Source organism: Trichoderma gamsii (assembly GCF_001481775.2).
Source record: "Trichoderma gamsii strain T6085 chromosome Unknown Scaffold_22.2, whole genome shotgun sequence".
Taxonomy (NCBI): domain Eukaryota; kingdom Fungi; phylum Ascomycota; class Sordariomycetes; order Hypocreales; family Hypocreaceae; genus Trichoderma; species Trichoderma gamsii.
The window spans coordinates 400,195-420,660 of NW_020171359.1; the positions used below are offsets into that span (position 1 = coordinate 400,195).

Consider the following 20,466-nt stretch of genomic DNA (forward strand, 5'->3'; position numbering starts at 1 on the left):
TTTCTCTTCTGTGCTTGTTGTTTTGCGTTGCTGGGTAGGAGGACTGAGTAATACATGTAAGGGAGCGATATTACTGCTAAACCGCATGCGTAGAGCGAGACATGCAGCCAAAAGCAATATCTGTCTGGTGCTATATTACGGGCACTGCAAGGGTGCTTACTGATAGCACGTTTCCAGCCCCCATTTCTCCGACGCGTTATCTATGCACATATGTGCCGTTCATCTCTCGGACGTTGATTGAAACTCTTCACCGCCATCTATTACCATCTGTGATATCATGGACAGAAACTCCTTGAATCAAAGCGTGGGAGCTGCAAGTGGCATGCAAAGTGCATCCGTTGAGATGGATGAACTACTCTCAGCTCGATCCCACGTCAGCACGCTCTCTCCACAGCGCAAACTCGCGCCATGTCACTCTAATGCGCCTTCTCCACAGCTGACGGAGCTCCCTATCGAGCTTCTAGCAGACATCACGAATCGGCTTGAGAACAGCGATATCAAGAATCTTCGTCTGGCGTGCAAGCTTCTCGCCCGAACATCAGCGCTGCGCATCAGCCGCGTCTTCTTGTCTGCAAATCCCCTCAACGTCAAAGTCTTCCGCGCCATTGCCGACCACGAGGTGTTTCGCCATGGCGTCATCGAAGTCATCTATGATGATGCTCGGCTTCCACGGTCTGCGTATGAGGAGGCAGCGGCACGAAGGCCGGACCTGCTGCGTTATAGCGAAGCTCGGCAGATAGGTGTGCAGACTGATGAAAACTGGTTCAATAATGAGCGGCAGCAAAATATTCGAGAGATTGACCGTCACGAGTTCCATACTGCTGGACAGTGGGATAGTCCTGCTAGGATACAGCAGGCGGCTGCTGAGATGTCAATGCAGGCGTCGTGGACATATTATCAAGATCTAGTCCGCCAGCAGGATGAAGTGATTGCAGACAACTCTGATTTAGAGGCTTTGCGATATGGGCTGCGGCGGTTCTTATCATTACAAACCGTGATTATTACACCTGCTGCTCACGGCTTGCTGTTTAGTCCGCTGTACAAGACGCCAATGATTCGAGCGTTTCCTCTCAGCTTCAATTATCCTATTCCACGGGGCTGGCCTGCACGCCACGAGGGACAATCTTCTTTTGCAGCCGCTGCGTGGGTTAACGAAGAAGATGCCGTTTGGGCTGACAAGGTTAGAGCTCAATGGCGAGGCTGTCTGATTGTCACCCGTGCTCTCGCAGAAGAGCGGCGACATCACCATGTGTCCGAGTTTCTCATTGACTCGAAGCAACTTCTTACTGGGCTTAACTGCCGCCTCTTTGAACAACAGTGCGAGGCGTACGATGATATAGTATCGATACTTGAGCATCCTGGCCTTCGGCGCTTTGAGCTTTCACTTCACATTGACGGACAGCAGCGACTGAGCTGGCCAGCTTTTCGCAGCGGTCTTTTGCGCCATGCTCTAGCGAAGGCTAAAGAGTTGGAACATTTCTCCTTGGCCGCAGACACAGATCCGGATATTGTCGATGAGGGAGAGCCGTCTCCATCACTGGAGACGTTTCTTCCCGTCGACCACTGGCCTCGGCTTCAGCATCTCAGGCTGTGGAATCTGTCTGTGAAAAAAGGCGAAGTGATCTCACTCTTAGCTAAAATCCCACCGACGCTATCCACACTTGAACTCGGCCATTTCATATTCTCGGATAATGGGGATTATTGCAGCCTGCTTCATGATATGCGCCTCATTCTCCGCTGGCATGAACGGGGGATTAGACCCCGAGTCAAGATTGCCTTGCCTCGCAAGCCATTTTATAGAGATGGACAGTCTATTTGGCTCGAGAGGGAGGTTAATGAGTTTCTATATGGAAATGGTGCTAATCCGTTTGATGCGAGGCTGGGCTTAAATCGGGTACGGCAAGGCGTGGGAGTTCTTCGCGATGTGTTTATCGCAGATTATGAGAAGCCTTGGTGAATGCGTTCTCTTTTATTAGTCACACCGTATAGCATACCTAGATCTTACTCTTGGATAATGGTATTTCTGGCTGGGAAATGCGAAGCTGCTATATATTTGGAGAGCAAGCGAACATGTGGAATTTTGGTATTTCTTCAGGAAAATGTCTATTGTATCTACCTATATGTGTTGAAGGAAATAAGAGTCTATAATAGCAAGAGCATTAAACATGCATTCACATATACTTTTAGAAGAGGAATATCTGATCTGTAATCTTTGCAACAGCTCCCGGCGCTTCAAAGCCCATCGCCACCAACGCTTTCTGGGAAGCATTCACCATGCCAGGAGGCCCGCACAGCATGACCTTGGTGTCAGGAGATGCTTTGGGTAGCTTAGAAGACATGACAGTTTGTGTGACGAATCCTTTGCCGTAGGGCCACTTCTGTGGAGGCTGGTCTAGCATGTACCAGATCTTGAGGTTCTTTGGATAGTTCTTGGCAAAGGTGTCCAGCTCTTTTCGAAGAAGAATATCATCTTCAGTGCGGTTGGCGTAGATCAAGCTAATCTCGGTTGTATCTGTATCGTCTTCACAGATTGCGCGGATGAGCTGATACATGGGCGTGATTCCAGTTCCTCCAGCAATCATTCCTATCTTCTTGCACAGGCCCTTTCTGTATCTCATTGGGCCCTTTGGGCCGCGGAAGAGGACTTTGTCGCCAACTTTGAGGTTTGCAAGGTATTTTCCGGTAAGCTGGCCATCTGGGTAGCACTTGATGACCAACTCCAATTTGCCTAGGTCGGTGTTATTTGAAACTGGAGTATATGACCTCGAGACATCTGCTCCATCAATGGCCGCTTTAATAGCAACGTGCTGGCCGATAGGAATGCCAATGACATCGCTTGGTTTTGGAAGTTGGAAGACAAAAAGAAAGACGTTTGGAGATAGTACGTCTTTTCTAATAAGAGGAAGGTCTTTGTATGACTTGGGCTCCAACCAGCCTCTGGCCAGGTTTGGGTTGGGCTTTATCCTGTTCTTGCTCTTGATGTGCGGGGGATACTTGGTGAAGCCCGACTCAATCTCAGTGAACTTGGACAATTGAGACCCAATAACACCTCCAACAGTGGCGCAAAAGAGGGAAGCGGCAATGAATCCGTTTGCAAATCCTCCTTGCGGCAGATGAACGGCCTGCAGCCAGTGTGATGATAGCTGAGGGAGATGAGAAAGGTTGGTCAATGCAGCAGGAATATTGAGGCGTTTATCCGAGGTAAGCAGAGAAAGACCAAGACCGCCTGCTAGAGGAATAGCTGCCATTGTAAGTATGCCGATGGCGGAGGATGAACTTTTGGTAGATTTTGTTTCCTCGACAGGCTTCTGGACCAGCCGAACAGTTTTGGCAGGTTTGCCGGTTTGGACATAACCCTGAATAGTACCAATCTGCAAGGTTTCCAAGACCTCATCTGCATCTTCTGAATGTCCGGCCTCATTATATGCAGCAGTTGCATCTGTGCCGGCGACTTCAATCAGGACGTCAACTCCGCCGGGATGATCCGGCACATATTTCGAGACATCATAGACTAATAGTGGCCTTGTTAGAGATATGCAAAGAACGGACGGCGTGTTGATTAAAGATTTATTACCTTTTCCGTGGATCACAATCCACAGATCTTCTCTTTTACTATGCGCAGCAACATCTGCCAATGTGTACTCCTGCATGTTTATGAGGCGGTATAAGTTTGATCTTGTGATGTAGAAAGGCGGGCAGGACTTCCAGTTGGTCTTACACCAGAAATTGACCAAAGGCAATTGAAGAGGCAAAGGTAGAGAATGGAAAAGTTCAAAGGATACAATGTCGAGTTATTATATCAAGAGGTAAAGAGCTTTTCCTATGGATCTTACGAAAGCCCCCTTACTTAAAGATTAATCTTTCAAATATATGCGGAAACGCCCGAGTACTGACTGCATCAATCATTATCATGCAGGTTTGTCCAATTACCTAAAATGGGTAGCTGTCCGGAAATGGCTAGTTGCCGCGGCAATGTTAGTCAGGGGTCTCTTCCCGAAGCTGATAGCTATAAGCTGGGCTTACCGAACCAATGAAATGGCGTCGGAGAAACCGATCCCTCGGAAAGCTGTATGATGGCAATGCCGAGAGTGGGATGCAACTCTGAGCTGCGGGTATATCGTCATTTACAGATATGAAAATATTGCGATGGGGCACGTATACATGATGCTGGAGTTTCAGAGTATTCTATGGAGAGTTTTAGTTATAAGGATGGAGGTCCGCGCAAATTGAAGTCAATAGAAACAGGCACACATCTCCAAAAGTGAACTGTATACATTCGAACAACATGGCGATACAACAGTTTTATCTCCTCGGAGAGTCAGAAACAGCTACAACAGCTATTGACATCGAATCAAACTTGGACTTTGATGGACTCAAACACTTGGTTGCATCCTATTTTGCCGTTGTTGAGCCTAACGGTGAGTGCAACTTGGAGGCTTTTCAACTTTTAAATCGGTGCCACATAGGCAGCTGCTAATAATGAGGCAGGAGTTGGGTTTCAATTTCAGGAACATGCACTTCAAGAAGTTTCAGACATCTCTTCTGCTGCGGGCCCAGTAGCTGTTTCTATTGACGGGAAGGCTGTCCGCGAAGTGCCTGGCCCAAAGGGCTTGCCTTATGTCGGAAACTTCCTTGAGATATATCCTGATCACCTTGGCAACCACCAGCGATTATTTGAGCACTATGGTCCCATTATAAAGACTGTCAATATGGGTCGAACTGTTTACCAAACAAACGACCCAGAAATCGCTACCATTGCTTTTGCCGAGTCTGAGTTCTTTACGAAGAAGCTTACCGAGGATCATCCTCTTTACGCATTGAAAACCCCGGCTGCTGGTGTCTTTTTGGGTGACACCGATACGGAGGAATGGAAGGTCGCTCACAAATTCCTTCCTCCTGCCCTTGGCCCCAAAGCAGTCCGCCACTATGCACCTACGATGCAGAAAACAGTTGAAGACGCTACCAAAGTGTTTGACGAGCTCGACGAGCAGGGTGAAGCGTGGAATGTCTATCAATACATGATAAAGCTTGGTTCACAAGCTGTCGGCAAACTCACTCTGGGCATTGACTTTGAACATTTTGCCTCGCCTGATACACCTCTGCACGAGATGATCCTTTTGATCGCTGAGGTACTGACCTTGAATAAGAAAGTTTCGTCCAAAGGCAGCTGGTATAGCAACCTCCCTTTCGGCGATCCGAAGCGTCTAAAAGATGTAAAGCATCGCATTGAGGAAATGATTGAAGAGTCTATTCAAGCAGCTGCCCGTGGAGGCGTGGAGGATCTGCCACTTCAAGACGCCGCTCTGAAGGCATCAAACATGGTTGGTAAGTAACACACCATGGCCCTCTGTAATAACGTCGCGCTAATGAAAGAAATTATCTAGACTATGCAGTTCGTGCTACCGACAACAAAGGCGAAAAACTGCCAAAGTCTAGTATTGTCTGGGCTCTCATTGTTGCCACTGGCGCTGGTTTCACAACCACCAGTTCACTGCTCTCTTGGCTCATCTATGGGCTGGTTACCTACCCAGGAATGCAAGAGAGACTTCTCCAGGAGTTGGTTGACAACGACTTTGACGAGGACTCGCTGCTCACTTCTGACTACACCGATCGCTTAGTCTTCCAGGACAAGTATATCAAGGAGATGCAGCGCAAACACAACCCATCATACCAACCAGGACGCACAGCAAAGACCGATCTTATTCTCCCAGGTGGTTATAAATTGCCCAAAGACTCTGTCATAATACCTGCTTTGCACCATATTCACAACAATCCCAAGCTATGGAGCGATCCCGCCAGATTTGACCCCGACAGGTGGGACACAGAGGAGGTGAAGAATAGGCCCAAAGGAGCATATATGCCGTTTGCCGCGGGGCCACGAATGTGTATTGGTTTCAACTTTGCACTGCAGGAGATCAAAGTATTCTTGCCCAAGTTGATTTACCGATACAAGTTTACTCAAGAAGGAGACGCAGCCGTGGAATATGATCCGATGTTTCAGCTAATCCGACCGAACAACTTGTATGTTCGTGCAGAAAGGCGTGTCAAGTGGCCGCCGAAATCAAATGCCGCCACTCCTAGCGCCTCTTCATGAACCTAGATACCTGTCATGGACAGTCGAATAGGCTGTGGTATCCTATAAGAAGGAGATGGATATCAAATTTGGACAGTTACCTGCGCATGTTGCTATAACTTCTCTCAAAATATCTTTGTTTTGGCTACACTTTATAGAAGGCTTAGATTGGTGAATCATTAGGCCAAAATAGTTGTTTCACCTTAGATTTACTGTATTTGGTTACAAATATCAATACTTAGACAAACTATATATCAAATATTTTCCTATTATCCTAGTTCTTTATGCCGGATCCGTGTGGCTGTATTCTTTCTTTATATCCGAGAAATTTCGCCAACTGCGGTGGTTTCGGCAATCGTCGCGCAATCAAAGTACGGCGTATGCTAACACGGGAGCTACCACAGCGAATTTAAGCAGCCAGTCTATTTCTACAGTTCTACTAAGCCAATGACTGTGCTAGACGCTTATCTGTCTGGGAGAGCTCTCATGCCTTCCATTCAAGCTCACGGGCTCTGGAGTATTAGTAAGTTATGTGAGTCTGTATTACGATGACACCCAAGGAGGAAGTTCTTCCTTAGATTGTCGGTATTTCTTGGATAATATCTGAGAGTCTAGCGGCCTGCACAAAAGGCAAAGGTCGAAAAATATATGCGCACAACGTAACAGTAATAAAGGCTCTAATGCACGAACCCTAGCGTGGTTTATGGTGTGCGCTATGTTTTTGTGTGTGCCGGTCATTTGATTCAGTTTCGGTTGTTTTACAGACCGCTTTTTTGATACGGAAGTCGAGCTGTGCGTTGAGATTTTCACTAATACTAGACTTGCGGATTGACTGGATGAGAGTTGATCTTCTTAGCTGGGGTCATCTACATACTCTTAGTAGATGTACGCTATGAGTACGATTGTACCTTCGCGTCGCATTGGTCACCATCTATGATCATGGCCTCCGATCAGATCGGCGGGCCCCTAGATGTGGATCAGATTAGCTTTGCCAACGTCACCAATGATCGAGTGTAGCGGATGCGCTATAATAACAGGGAAGCTCTTGAAACTAGATCAGTGCCCTGCCTGTGTTACATTTGATGCTACCCAGCGGCGCTCATTTGCAACAGCGACAAGTGGCGGAGACATTGTTCTTAGCCTACCATGCAAGGTTTGAGACATTCGTATAGAGTGAACCAATTGATAATAATGACGTGAGGTAACCTATCATTTGCAGCTCTTCAAGCTGAATGCACGCAAAGCCCCGGTCCTTGCAGGAGACCCTGGGTTAGAACGCAGTGGTAGATGAACAGCGAATATCTGCTTTCAGCAGGATGCAACTTGTGGCCTCATTGGTTTGAATACATTCACTATTTTGGCGCACGGAGAATGTAGCCTTTCCGCCCATATAAGATCCTAATGAGAAATACAACAGCAACTATTCCTTCGTGGTTGCGCCGCTTGAGCTCTATTGAGACGAGTATATGGCAAGGATTGATTTGACAAGGCACACATGTTAAATACGTTCACATCCAGCGACATAAACTACCTGGGGTTTCTCTAGTTTCGAACATATACATGTAATGCAATCCCTATGGTTGAGCATGAATTATGTCATCTTGATCTCGGTAAGCGAGGTCATCGAAGAGTACTATTGCCAATGTCTCGGTGTACCGTGTACCGTGTGTCGTTGTGCCGTGTGGCATGTCTTGCTGGGCCGAGTCATGTCGTAGCGTTTTCAGCGTCTTACGTTATGGAGAACGGATTGGTGCCCCCTCCGCCTATGATATCTCTTTCGCTGTGCTTGATTGCGTTGACGAAATTGGCTTTTGAGACATCTCAAGGTAAAGCCGGCAAACGGGAGAGAAGATGCAGCTTGCCCTACACGTATCGAACATTTTCTTGGAACTAGCATCCACAGATCGATCACATAGCGATATCATAAGGCCCAATGAAAAAAAAAAAAAAAATACTAGTGGCTGGCTGAACACAAGAGCTAAGTGAAGTTGAACTGAGACACTCTTGACCTGACTAGGTACTGCTTGTAGTATAGTATGACTGGGTTCATTAGTGTGACATGGTAATGTGTAATATCCTTGGTGTAACACGATGTATTCAATTAGATGGCATGGTTTCTTGGCTAGGTAATTTTCTTTACCTAGGTAATAAATTACAAATAGACTTACACAAGGTGTATGGCTCTTCAAAGATGAGAGAAGCATTATACGGCGCGCATCGCATCTTCTCCACTGCCTATCCACAACGTAATGTATTCTGTCTTCACAGCAGGATCGGGTAAGCTTTGGGGTCAGAGATGTCTAACCATAGATGCTGGGCGTCTGCAGAAGGAGTTACTGTAGCTACCGAGTACTGGGAGACGTTGGACCGTGTGACTGGGAAAAACAGGATCCAACTAAGTCTATCCTGGTCTTGCTTTAGTAATATATTGAGCCATGCAACGATGCACAAGGTGGTCTATAAATGGCCATATATGTTCCCGCTCAGTTTACAAGACCCAGAAGTGAAGAGAACTGTTGAAGTTCTGATACGGGAAACGCAAATTGCAAAGCTTCCCCAGTAAAGATGATTGAGAATTACTCCGTATGGCTGCTCTTGTTTGGAGCTTTCGCTTGGTTGCTCCTACGTTTTTCGTAAGTTTTTAGCTGCATAAGTGTGAGAGGGTGACTTCTGGAACGCTGCTAATTGTCGTCTGTGAAGGAATAGAGCGACTGCGACACACAAGGCGCAGAAAGTCGCAGATGGTCGCTTAAATGGCGATGTTGATCCTCTTGATGAGGCACTGGACGCCATGCACAACTTCTCAGCTGCCGCCCGGGCTTCCACAGCTGGGGCTGCTACTCTAAGGACAGTCTTTCGGATCAACAACCCTTTCTCAAACGGCTCGGAGGACTTGCGCAAGGCTTACCGACAAGCTCTCACCAAGACATTTGCCAAAACGGACGGCGACGCTTGGGATGCCATTGCACGCGCTGTATCTGTCTCCGTCCGGAACATGATTCTGTCTGAAACTGGTCCTGATGGCAGTACCATCTTGAGGGCGAACATTATGGAGATTAGCCGTACCGCAAGCATGGTGGCCGTGCTCAGAGCACTTTTCAACATTGACAATGTCCCAGGACCTACGCTTGCATACATCTGTTCCGAGATTCACCGACTCGGTGTTTGGAAAAAGAATATGGACATGGCCTCATCTAATCCATGCGCGGTTCCCCAGGTCTTTGTGCAGAATATGAACCGCCTGGTAAGCTGTCTTCGTGACGTCTTCTCAGAGGCCAAGGAGAAAAACGATCTAGCACGGCTGCTACTCTGCTCCGTATCTGGAACTCCTGAGGCTTTCAACCCCCTCGACCTGATTATTCCTGCCTTTGAGGCGCCCTGGCGAGCAGTTCTCTATTCACTGCTAGCTGTACTGCAAGACCGTCCATCAGCGGTCGACGAGCTGCTGTCTCTCCGCGACTGCCCAGCCCGTCAGCGGCCCTCACCGCAGGCCAAGGCGGTTGTCTATGAGTCTTTGCGCCTCTATCCGCCTGTTCGAAGGATGCGGGTGAGCCAAAAGGCCAAGGCCCTGCAAGTATTCAGCACTGGCGGTATCTCTGATGTTGACCGAACTATCGACGCCGAAGCCATCCTTCGAGATCCAAAGTACTGGGGCCCCACAGCGGCTGAATGGAAGCCAACACGATTCCTACGTACAGATGGAGAAATTGATAGCTCGATACTCAGCCCAAACATGGCTTGGATACCGTTTGCCGCTGGAGGAATGAAGTGCCCGTCAGCAGGGGGGTTCTCTATTCGTCTGACTGCAGTCGTTGCTGGAGAAGTGCTACGACAGCTGTTCCCGCGCCATGGCCAGATGCAGTGGCATCTAGAAGGTCCGCAGTGGGATTTATCTTCAGCATCAGGTCGCCTCCTTCGACCTGGAAGAGACGAGTATACGCATGTTGATGTGGTTACGCGGAGTGACAGGCTGCAGGCTGCAGGCACCAGACATGTAGGCACTGATTAGCCTTCAACCAGCTTTTTAAGCATAATTTTTGATTCAATTTCTCATGGCAAAAGATAAAAAGCTGTTATATAAGCACAGTCGCTTCAGCCCACGCAAAGAACTGTCCGCTGCTGTCGTGTGAGGCTGCTTGCAAGACTGATATTGGCGAAAGATAGCATATATGTAGCATTGAATGGGATTTTGAGCTTTAAATTTTTTTAGAGGCAATATATCTCAAGGCGATGATTTGACTGCTCGAAATGGCTATACCTGTTCGGCCGTGCCTGGCATTGGCATGCCGTGCGACGAGTTCGAATCGCGCTACTTTTACCAAGTAATAGAGCAGAGTAGTAGTGGATACCATCAGAAATCATGAGTAAGATGAAAATCATGATGGTGCTCGCTTTCAAAAGTCTCACCTACGAGCTCTGATGACAAAAAATCTGACTGTTCTTAATCATAATATGAGACATGGACAGTAATATCTTGAAAATGCGTAACCAGGCTTCAATGTTCTTTTCTGCCCTTGTCTCTGACGTGTGATTTTATTTCGCCATCATGTATCTTAAAGCTGTTTCAACTAATGAGAGCCTTTTTCTGACAATTTGCAACTGTTTTAAAGAGTTTGTTCTGCAAAATTCACTCAAGACCTATAAAAAGATGTTCGCGGATCTCGTCAACACCACTCTTACTGCCACGCCGCTCCAACCATGGCGCCAGGTTAATTCAACGAGCTGGACTCGTCAGTGCTTCTCTGCCGAGGCGTTCTTCTCGCTTTTTGAGATTGTGGCCGATGGAACAGGACAAATGCCTGTATTTGTTACTTTCGACACGAAAATTGCTGGGGCAGAGCTGGTCGAGCGCGTTCGCAACGCCTGGCTCAGCCGCCATGCGTCCATGCCACACGTGGCCGTTGCCATTTCGGAACCGAATCATGCAACAGAGGTATCAAAGGTGTCTTCAATGACATATAGCATGCTTCTCTCTGAAGCTGATGCCCAAGAGTGGCTGCAAGATACGTTCAGCGTGGTGAGAGATCAGAGTGCCGTCGCTTAGTTAAGGTAGATTCAATGGGTTCGACAGCATCGGCTCAACGCCTTCATAGCCGGGCGCTCATCACGGAAACATCTATCAAATACAGCAAGGCAGCCAAGGACAGTAAAACAAGCTGAAGCTGGCAATCTGGCATTTGGATGGACTATACACTGCCCTGCTCTAAACCTAGAGCCACTCACCTGGATAGCAGCATGAAGCGGTTATCGTCCGACAGTTATTCCATCATGTCTAAACCACCAAAGACACGGCAGCAGACATCGTCAAGCATGATAAGTCCAAGCAACATATCTGTTCAAGGTCCAAATCTAGGAAGAGACATTGTAATTGAGGAATTGCTATCTGCTCGAACGTTGATCCAGTCTGCTCAAATCGCGTACCAAGCAGGTTTCCAAGGTTACTCAACTAACCGGCTCGATCTGGATGGTTTTAAGGTGTGGCCTTCACTTCCATGTCTGCAGCATCAACAGCACAGTTAAGATCATCTGTGGATTCGGTCATCTCAAATCGCATGCTCATCTTGGCTGTATAACGGCAGCCTCTGCTATAATTTGCAGAGTACCTAGGCCGATTAACCTAACAAGGGTTACGGGGAGACTTTAAGACGTTTGGTTCAAGGTATACCCGGCGCGCAAAGCGTACGTGATATTGAGGATGACTAGGCGACCCAGGTTTCGGAAGTGCCTGTCAGGACTAATGGATGTAGTGCGACCAACGCATTCATTGCACTTTGAGCACAGGACCTTATAACAGGAGCAAAGAGAATAGAAGGCGTGACGATAGGGCATAGTAGTCGTCCAAACAGTGGCAGACCAGGCAGCGGCGGCATGGACAATGGCAGCGCCAGAACTCAGATATGATGGCCCGCGGGCCATTCACCAGAGATATGTTGAAGCAAGACAAGCTTGGTACAATGCGCAGCCTCGGGGCAGTATCAAACTAACAAACAGTATCGGAAGGCAATAGGTTTGCCTCAACGATACGATAAAGTAAGCTACAAGTGGTGTCTTGATTGGAAACAGATGGGCAAGCAATGTATAATGCTGAAAGGCTACGGAGACTGGAGTAAGGAGGAGATGATGGCGCATCTTGATTGGAGCAAGGCAGAGGAAGATCGGGTTGAGGCTCTGGTAGCGGCTGAGATGGAAGGTAACCCCTTCTCTAAGAGAAGAGGTATGCGTGAGATCTGGAGGCGACCGCAGCGGCTTGTGATGCACAAGAGGCATGTATTCAGGTAAGGAGTCTACTAGGAACTGATTCAAAAATCGCTGGTCGGCAGCCCCGAGTAACTGCAGCTGTGCGAGTGGAAGGGGGGCGCGCAAATGTTAGTCAGCAGGGCGCACAATTCTAAAAGCGCGCTCGGGCGCCTCTGTAGGGCCGCTAAATGCTGCTGGTCCTGTTATTTTGGGCGCCAATCACTCTGGCATGGAGGCCAGATGACACGTCCGTCAGGTTTTCTGCTTTCCAGCGCTCCTATGAACAAGAAGCTAGACCATCACTTTTGATTTAACCCATCGCCATGGAGCCGACTATGCATGTGCTTGATCCAGAAGGCGATACTCTTCTTACTCTTGCCAGTCCGAACCCACCATTTGTAACGAGTTACTCTCTGTGGCGAATTGCTCTGCCACAGTATAATACCTGGGAAACGAGAAACAAGGAGCGGTTATTATGGACCGCCCCAGATGAATCAGTCAAAATATTTACAACGGACCTTACAATAAAAATGCAGCTCTCATCAAAGCATTTAAAGTTAGCGTCTGATTATTTTAGGACGATGATGGCCGGCAACAACTGGAAAGAATCTACACCCAAAGATGGCTTCTCATTTTCTGTGACCGCGAACGGCTGGAATGAAGAAGCGTTGCTTACCGTTATGCGCATACTTCATGGCCGAACAAAAGTAATACCACGCACAATCAGCCTTGAAAAGCTAGCCAAAATAGCTGTCGTTATTGATTACTATAACCTTCACGAGGCTATTGATTTCTCCGCAAAAGAGTGGATTTATAACTTAAAAGAGCCCCCACCTACTTCCTTCGGAAGAACTCTGCTGCTAAGATTCTTGGTATCCTGGGTGTTTTCAGAAGTCTACACTTTCCGACAATTGTCGAAGATCATCATACAAGAGAGCAGGGGTCCGGTTAACGCTCAAAGCTTACCAATCCCAAAGGCTATTATCGGTGCGATCATATAATAGTCTACCGTTAGGAAGCTAACTAACCTTACCTCCAGACGCTCTTGATCAGAAAAGGCAAGAACTTGTATCTGGGGTTATTTCGGGTCTTGAGAGCCTTCAGGGAAAGCTTCGTGAAATACCAGGTGAATGCGTATTTGACTGCTCCGCAATGACACTGGGCGCTCTTATGATAGATATGAAAACAATGGGTCTTGATCCTCTGCCAAAGTCACCATTTCACGGCTATAGTTTCATGACCTTGAAAGAGTGTGTCGAAAACATCCAGGAGCCAAGTTATAACCACATCAATCATAAAACATCTCAGCCCGTTAGGCAGTCAATCGCTAATAGGTATGAATATTCGAAGCCTGAACCTCGCAGCTGCAGTCTCATGGCGAAGATCAATTCAATAATCAATGAACAACTTGGCAAAATAGATGGATTGGATTTAAATAGTTTTATTGATAGAAGCTAAAGCAAGCAGGCAAGCGCGCTATGACTTACACGCCGGCAAGCTAATAAAAATAGCACATTTAAGGGCGGCAAAAAAAAGGCATGAAGATACTGATTATATACCAATTCGGAGGTTAGATATATATTCTAGTTTATAGTAAGCAAGCAGGTAAAATATACAATGGATTTATTAACTTCTTGCTGAGTATCCGTTTGTAATATGTAGTATTTGCAAGTTTGCAAAAGACAGTACGTCCGACTGAGGAGCATGAGGTCGTATTACAGAAGACGTGGGCCATTTTTGATCAGGTATTGGACACCGCGTATGCCGTGGCCGTCAATCGCAGTCCGGGCACGGCCGAGTTGTACGAAGTTGAGTGGAAGGAAATATACGTGACGCCCGAAACGCCGTTCAACGGGAGGATGGAGCCCAAGTCATGGGAAAATACAAAGACAAGTGGCGCACATCGATGCGTGTTTGCCAACGTATGGAGTTATTTAGATGAAGACGAGGTGTCTTTGCCATAGTTCGTAAGAAAATAAGTTTTAGCTATTAGGTTTGGCCTAGGAACATATAAAGAAATAGATAAAAAATAAAGAGTTTTGTACCCCATGGTACATACAGTAGGGTTATTGCATACCTTTTGTACCCCAGGGTATAGGAGCTTTATAGGATTCCGTCTATGCTTATTTTTATACCCTAGGGTACATGAAGGATGAAAGAGGTCTATATTACATACTAAGCCAGCCTTTTTTTTTTTTTTTCAAACAGTAGAGAAAAAAAAAAGAGCCAGGCCAACGCTAGCTGCACAATGACGAGCCAATATCAGATTTTGACCTGAGATTGAATATCCATTCCATATGGCGTCTTAAATTGAGTGCCTCTGTTTCCTCTCTTCTCTATTGTCGTCAATATAGCTCTCCATTACTATATTATAGTCAGGAAATTGATGGGCAATATAGACAATAGTAACACAAATGCCACCATGTGACGATCCATTCCCACGTTTCTTAGGTTATCGTTATAGGGTAGGGAGACTCCCAAGGGATAGGCGCGTGTGTCTATGTTTCTATGTTGGCAGACGGCGGTGAATGTGCACACCAGAGCCCGCGCTATCCGAGACAAACATAGGGACTACATTTGATACCATTATATTAATCACATACAATCATACGGCATGAGACTTAAACCCCGAAGTGGCCATCGGCGGTCACTAGTATTGCAAGTAATCTGAGATGCCCTCAAGTATTAGTAGATGGCTTCCAAATATTAGTAAATGTCTCCAACGGGTGGAGTAACACGAGATAGACTTTGTATTTATGTCTCCGACTTTGCCAAGAGTATTTGCCCCGAGAAACCACCACAATCATAGGTTGTCGTCTGCGTTTATGATGGCCTTCGCTCATGTCTCGGTTCGTGTCAGCATCGTAATACTATGGCCAATCTGGTCGTATGTCTTAGCAGCTGCTAGCCCGCGATACACTGCAGCAAACAGCGACATATAAGTCAATAATCGGCCATTGTTGTGCCTGTGCGTAGCTTCACATATATGTGTTTGAAGATTGAGCTTTGTCAGAATTGGCAAAAAGGTTGGGTGCACAGCTAGCCTACCTATCCAATTGTACAAATACCACGGGTTATTGACTCTATATGATACAGAACGTCCGTAATCTGTCAGATAAAAGTAGATGATAATGTAGAGCAGGCTGTACTTGCCAGTCTTGCCCCCTCTCCCAAAAAGAGGCTTCTGAGCGAATAAGTTTATTTCCCATTCCATTCACTTCATATGTTTATGAGTGAAAAGCTAGATTTATAAGCTTAAATGTGCATATGCTCACATAAATACGTTAGATGTCACAATCGTTTATGGAGCTGTGCAAGACTAGCAAGTATTATGATATAATCCTGGCGGATCGCTGTAATTGTTTAATCATCAAGGCATTAAGGCTTCAGTGAGACTTAGTTTCCATGTCTTCTGGAGCCGGCAAGTGGACTACGTGCTAAATTTAGAAAGCTCTAATCTCCCGACCAGCCGTGTCCATGCACGGCTCGTATATACGTATAATATAGACCGTACGTCGGGAGCTTGCAAAAGAGATTGCGTAGCTCACAGAGCGCTAACCGCTTACAAGTAATCCAGCTTCAGCATTTACATAGAACCAGGGCGTACTGCATTTGGAACAAGTGTCGTAGGTTGTAGCATCTTCCGCGGTCCGAGAATGCTCCCTCTGTGGCATGGATCAATCAGAATACCCACTAGCCATGAGACGATTCGACGTTCATTGCTTCGGCGTTTGACCGGAGATCTTTTGCTTTATATTAGTTGCTGAACGCGTATCAAATCTCACGTTATAGCGCCGGCTTTCTTTCCAATCAGCATTGGAGCTAACTAAACGTGAAGTGGTGTTGCACTTGTTTAGTTGAGATCAGCCACAAAAGCAGCCCCGAAATTATAATATCTCCGGCTTTGTTCAAGAGAGAGCAAACCAGTTAGTATCAGTGATCTCTTATTCTAGTTCTAGAGGGGCTCAGACGAACAGGTCTTGATAATAGCATTGAACTTGCGAAATTGTGTTTTTGAATGATACATTCATCAAAGTTCAACTTTCCTCTTTCTAACAACAAGCTCTCTACTGATTTCCACATTTGTGATTGTATGATATTCGGCCATAAATGTAGAAGCTTCCAGAAGGTATCTTTTATTACGTGGAAGAGAGCGACTAGTGAGCGGGCAGCATTGGGAACTTTGCCATTGCTTACTAGCGTCACGCTTCGCTTAGGCTCTCTAACGTCCAAGGATACCGTTACATACTAGTAGTGAGCCTGCATATTTCGGGCGATAGGAAACTGATGAAACTTATCTCCGTTGATTGTATTTAATGTTATGTGATCTGAATGACCCTATTGAAGAGTTATTATGGAGGCGGTAACGCAGGACACAGATGGGGCATCATATAGAGATAGCGCCTGTAAAGGCAATTTAGTTAACTAGGACTGGTAGTAGAGTATATGATGATACGGAACCCTGACTTAAGATCCTACAAGAAGGAAAATAGAGTACGACGTTGATCAAGTGGCGGCCTATACAAAGCAGCAAAAAGATGGATAGACGTACAACAGTGAGGCATTAACCCAAAGAACGACAGAATATTGACTCATGTTGCATAGCCTAAAGAAAAGAGGTAATTAAAATAGGCTTTATTTGGCGGGCTATGACTCCTAGGAGGCCTCTTATGGCCAGTTGTAAATCCCATAGTTGAGAATACTCCGAAACTTGGGTCCACAAACTCAATTCAGGCACCGCTCCGAGTTATTCGCGTGATACTGCCTGTTGTTAAGTGCCAATATTGAAGCCTCATTATAAGTGTAAACGCTCGAGAGAATCTTGCAGTTTGGTAGTATATGCAGCATATTGGTCAGTGTTAGTCACATCTGACGGATTCTTACAATTGGACTCTTGTCTCCCTGAAGCAGGGCGAAACTTAGTTCTTATTATGGAAGGTATCCATAGAACTTCTCTGTCACAAGCAGAAACCCCTTTTGTCATATTCCAACTCCAAGGCTATAAACAGGCCTGCAACCCGCCAGCTCTAGTTTCCATATCTTTTTGCCTCGGCAGGTTCACATATAAACTGGATATAGAACTCGGTAAATCACGTGACCCCTTTCCGAGAACCTCGGAAACAGAATCCAAGCTATCCGAGTAAAAAGGCCCCGGCGGCCTGTCTTATACGATGTACTCGTACTCACCTTTCTTTGATCTAACTGGCTACATCGCCATGTCAACTCCTCGCCGCCATCGCTCGGCATTTGCTTGCCAAAACTGTCGCCGCCGCAAGGTGCGCTGCAGCGTCTCAGTAACCGGCATCCCGTGTGTCGGCTGCACCCAAGACAGCATCGACTGCATTGTCCATCAGACTCAAGGCCTAAAGTGAGATTCGGCATGTGGAGCCTGCTTTCGGAAAGACACTTGCTGATGTTGGTTCATACGAATCTAGACGACAGCAGCCAAAGGAGTCTTTTGGTCATCATGACTCCTTTCATGGACCTCTTGAGCTTGATCTAGGTCTTCCAGCCGCCGAATCCAGGAGGGCACTGCAGCCACTATCTCCGGCTTCTGTGGACCAAGGGCTCAGCTCGGCCGCAAGTTATGCCTCTCCTAATGATGGGTCCAAAAGAGCTGGAGACGCTCGAAGCTCTCGTTCTGGCACTGAATTGCGCGGCAATCAAGACGAGCAGCGTACCGGAACTGAGATATCTTCCGCGGCATTAGGACAAAATAGTCAGACTGCCGGAGCTCCGTTTTATACAGGTATGTCATTATGCTGCAGTCTTATCAGATGCTTATACTTATGCTTGAAATAGGGGAAGCCCCAGGGTTCACATCTATTCTCGATGTGTGTTCACCGTCACAGCAGCCTGTCGCACGGCATATTCTGATATCTGAAGTGCCCATCTCATTATCGGACGAGGACCGCGAGTATCTCCGGTCTAAGGGGGTCTTTACTCTACCTCAAAAGAGTACATGCAATGAGCTCTTGCGCGCATACTTTCATCATGTACACCCAATCATGCCAGTTGTCGATGCCTCGGTGCTCCTCAAGTTGCATCAGACGGGCAAGGCCAGTGAGTGGAATTTACTCTTGCTATGGAGTATGTTCTTCGTAGCAGCAAATGTAGGTACATGTAATCTGACAATATTCCTTATACAAAGATTATTAACTAAATATGGCTCAAGTTTGTTGACGCCCATGTATGGACCCTTGAGGGCTACTCATCGCGCAATGAGATGAAATTAGCCATGTATTCGCGTGCAAAGGTAGATCACCATCATCTAACACTTGTTGCACTATTTCATTGATGATGGCGCTGATAATATTGGACATTACAGTGCATGTACGACAATGGTGGCGAGACAGATAAAGTAGTCTTACTACAGTCAGCTCTCCTCATGGGATTCTGGCATTCGAACAGGGATGGACACTCACAGCCGTGGTATTGGACCGGCGTTGCCATTAGCCTCGCCCAAATCTTGGGTTTACATCGAGATCCAGACTCGGTCAGGTTCAATACTTCTTTCCCTAGCCATCGGCGCCGTCTTTGGCGTCGTCTCTGGTGGTGTTGTTTCTTCCGAGATCGATCACTAAGCCTCACACTGGGACGACCACTGCGGATCAACCTGAACGACTGCAATATGCCGATGGCTTCAGCGGCCGATGTCATCACTGATATAGGCCAAATACCACAGTCTGTCGCCAAGGCATATATCCCGGATGACTTGCCTCAGCTAGCTGAGTACTGGGTGCTCTTGGTCCAGCTTAATAAGCTGCTAGGGGATGTTCTCACTTTATGCTATCAACCCTTCGGCCCCAGTCCTATGCTTCAACAGATACAATCTCTCGAAGAAGACATATTGCAGTTTTACATTCCAGAGAGACATCGGAAAACGCAAAGTCGTCTCTCATCGTTCTATCTATACCACCTACAACTTAATTACTAGTGAGTCTACATCCCTGTTCTACTACCGCGGTGCTATTGCTTACATATCGCAGCGTCGTTTTAATCACTCTTTATTGCCCTTTCATTGCCAACGCTCCATCAGACTTGCCTCCCGAGAATAGAGAAACCTGGCAAGCTGATATCCGGAGTAAGATGGACTCTGCAGCTCTACGCTCAAACGCGGTCGTCGACAATATAGTGCGGGAAAAGCTTCTCCCGTTTGCCAGTCCTATGACGTGAGTATCTATCTCATTCAATCATTTTCCTCTACAACATCTAACTTCTGGTAGTGCTCCACTATTAGTATCAGCCATGCATGTGCATCTCCTCAACTGTAAATCCGAAGATGCACTATCTCGGCGTCTTAGCCTCAACAAGCTTGAGCTCTGCATGATGGTTATGGAAGAGTTGGAAGAGATGTATACTTCAGCTTCTGTCTATCGAGGCGTTTTCTTAGAAGCAATTCGACAGCTACACCCGAACTATTCGATGAGCGATTCAAACTCGACCGACTTTTCTCAACCGCGCGCGTCTTTTTCGAACGATTCGATGATGGTACCTTTGATCAACGATGACATTCTGACTGCATTATTGGACGAGTCGTCATGCTTTAATTTTTGGGAATCATTTAGCGATATCCAGATGGAACCGATGCAGCCGGGTCTGTGAGAGGCATATGAGCGGGAGTTGTTGTTTTAATCGCAATGTGGTAACGAGATTAAGCGTGATTTGTGCGTACTTATGGGCCGACTTTTTAGAATACATTGATCCAGTCAAATTTTGGATCGTATAGATAAGATATATATCAATTTAATGATAACTTAGACTCGCCATTACACATTTGCTCATATAGACTTGGCTAAGTGCTCCTTGGACGACAAATTCTTGAACCTTCACTAAAGGCCCTTTGAGTAATTATATATCATTGTAAACAAGCTTGCGCTCAGAATGATATATAATTATTCCAGAAATGGTTACTATTTTACTTTGTAGGGTTTTATATGATAATCTTACTGGCAATACACAGGCGCACGGGCCATTGCGGTTTAAATGGGTACCTATCTTCTACAGTCCAAATAAGGACATAGATGGCCCTATAACTTTGCTTGTTTCAGTAGAATTTTTTTTTTGTAAGTGCTTATACAGCCCTTACACAAGCCATCTGTCCATTAATAAATACCAAGATGGTGCTGTTTGCTTGTTTGAAAGGTCTGGAGCTT

At 46.5% G+C, this 20,466-nt stretch overlaps 7 protein-coding genes across 7 annotated transcripts; 6 read left to right on the forward strand and 1 right to left on the reverse strand.

Annotated features, from left to right (window-relative positions):
• Positions 1-277: 277 nt before the first annotated feature.
• Positions 278-1,957, forward strand: TGAM01_v206555 (hypothetical protein; the record flags this gene model as incomplete). The annotated part of the gene is made up of 1 exon (XM_024549893.1): positions 278-1,957. The coding sequence occupies one exon, from the start codon at positions 278-280 to the stop codon at positions 1,955-1,957; it is 1,680 nt and encodes a 559-aa protein (XP_024405367.1).
• A 226-nt stretch (positions 1,958-2,183) lies between these two features.
• On the reverse strand, positions 2,184-3,650 carry TGAM01_v206556 (cytochrome-b5 reductase; the record flags this gene model as incomplete). Its single annotated transcript, XM_018801680.1, has 2 exons — positions 2,184-3,511; positions 3,575-3,650. The coding sequence occupies 2 exons, from the start codon at positions 3,648-3,650 to the stop codon at positions 2,184-2,186; spliced, it is 1,404 nt and encodes a 467-aa protein (XP_018664995.1).
• A 635-nt stretch (positions 3,651-4,285) lies between these two features.
• TGAM01_v206557 (cytochrome P450) lies at positions 4,286-6,094 on the forward strand (the record flags this gene model as incomplete). The annotated part of the gene is made up of 3 exons (XM_018801679.1): positions 4,286-4,418; positions 4,489-5,325; positions 5,385-6,094. The coding sequence occupies 3 exons, from the start codon at positions 4,286-4,288 to the stop codon at positions 6,092-6,094; spliced, it is 1,680 nt and encodes a 559-aa protein (XP_018664994.1).
• Positions 6,095-8,638: 2,544 nt separating this feature from the next.
• TGAM01_v206558 (hypothetical protein) lies at positions 8,639-10,082 on the forward strand (the record flags this gene model as incomplete). The annotated part of the gene is made up of 2 exons (XM_024549894.1): positions 8,639-8,706; positions 8,774-10,082. The coding sequence occupies 2 exons, from the start codon at positions 8,639-8,641 to the stop codon at positions 10,080-10,082; spliced, it is 1,377 nt and encodes a 458-aa protein (XP_024405368.1).
• A 639-nt stretch (positions 10,083-10,721) lies between these two features.
• On the forward strand, positions 10,722-11,117 carry TGAM01_v206559 (hypothetical protein; the record flags this gene model as incomplete). Its single annotated transcript, XM_018801677.1, has 1 exon — positions 10,722-11,117. One exon carries the CDS (start codon positions 10,722-10,724, stop codon positions 11,115-11,117), a length of 396 nt encoding a protein of 131 aa, XP_018664992.1.
• Positions 11,118-12,633: 1,516 nt separating this feature from the next.
• Positions 12,634-13,768, forward strand: TGAM01_v206560 (hypothetical protein; the record flags this gene model as incomplete). Its single annotated transcript, XM_024549895.1, has 2 exons — positions 12,634-13,297; positions 13,350-13,768. 2 exons carry the CDS (start codon positions 12,634-12,636, stop codon positions 13,766-13,768), a joined length of 1,083 nt encoding a protein of 360 aa, XP_024405369.1.
• Positions 13,769-17,481: 3,713 nt separating this feature from the next.
• TGAM01_v206561 (hypothetical protein) lies at positions 17,482-19,915 on the forward strand (the record flags this gene model as incomplete). The annotated part of the gene is made up of 7 exons (XM_024549896.1): positions 17,482-17,678; positions 17,746-18,059; positions 18,113-18,423; positions 18,486-18,566; positions 18,639-19,246; positions 19,300-19,482; positions 19,537-19,915. 7 exons carry the CDS (start codon positions 17,482-17,484, stop codon positions 19,913-19,915), a joined length of 2,073 nt encoding a protein of 690 aa, XP_024405370.1.
• Positions 19,916-20,466: the final 551 nt, after the last annotated feature.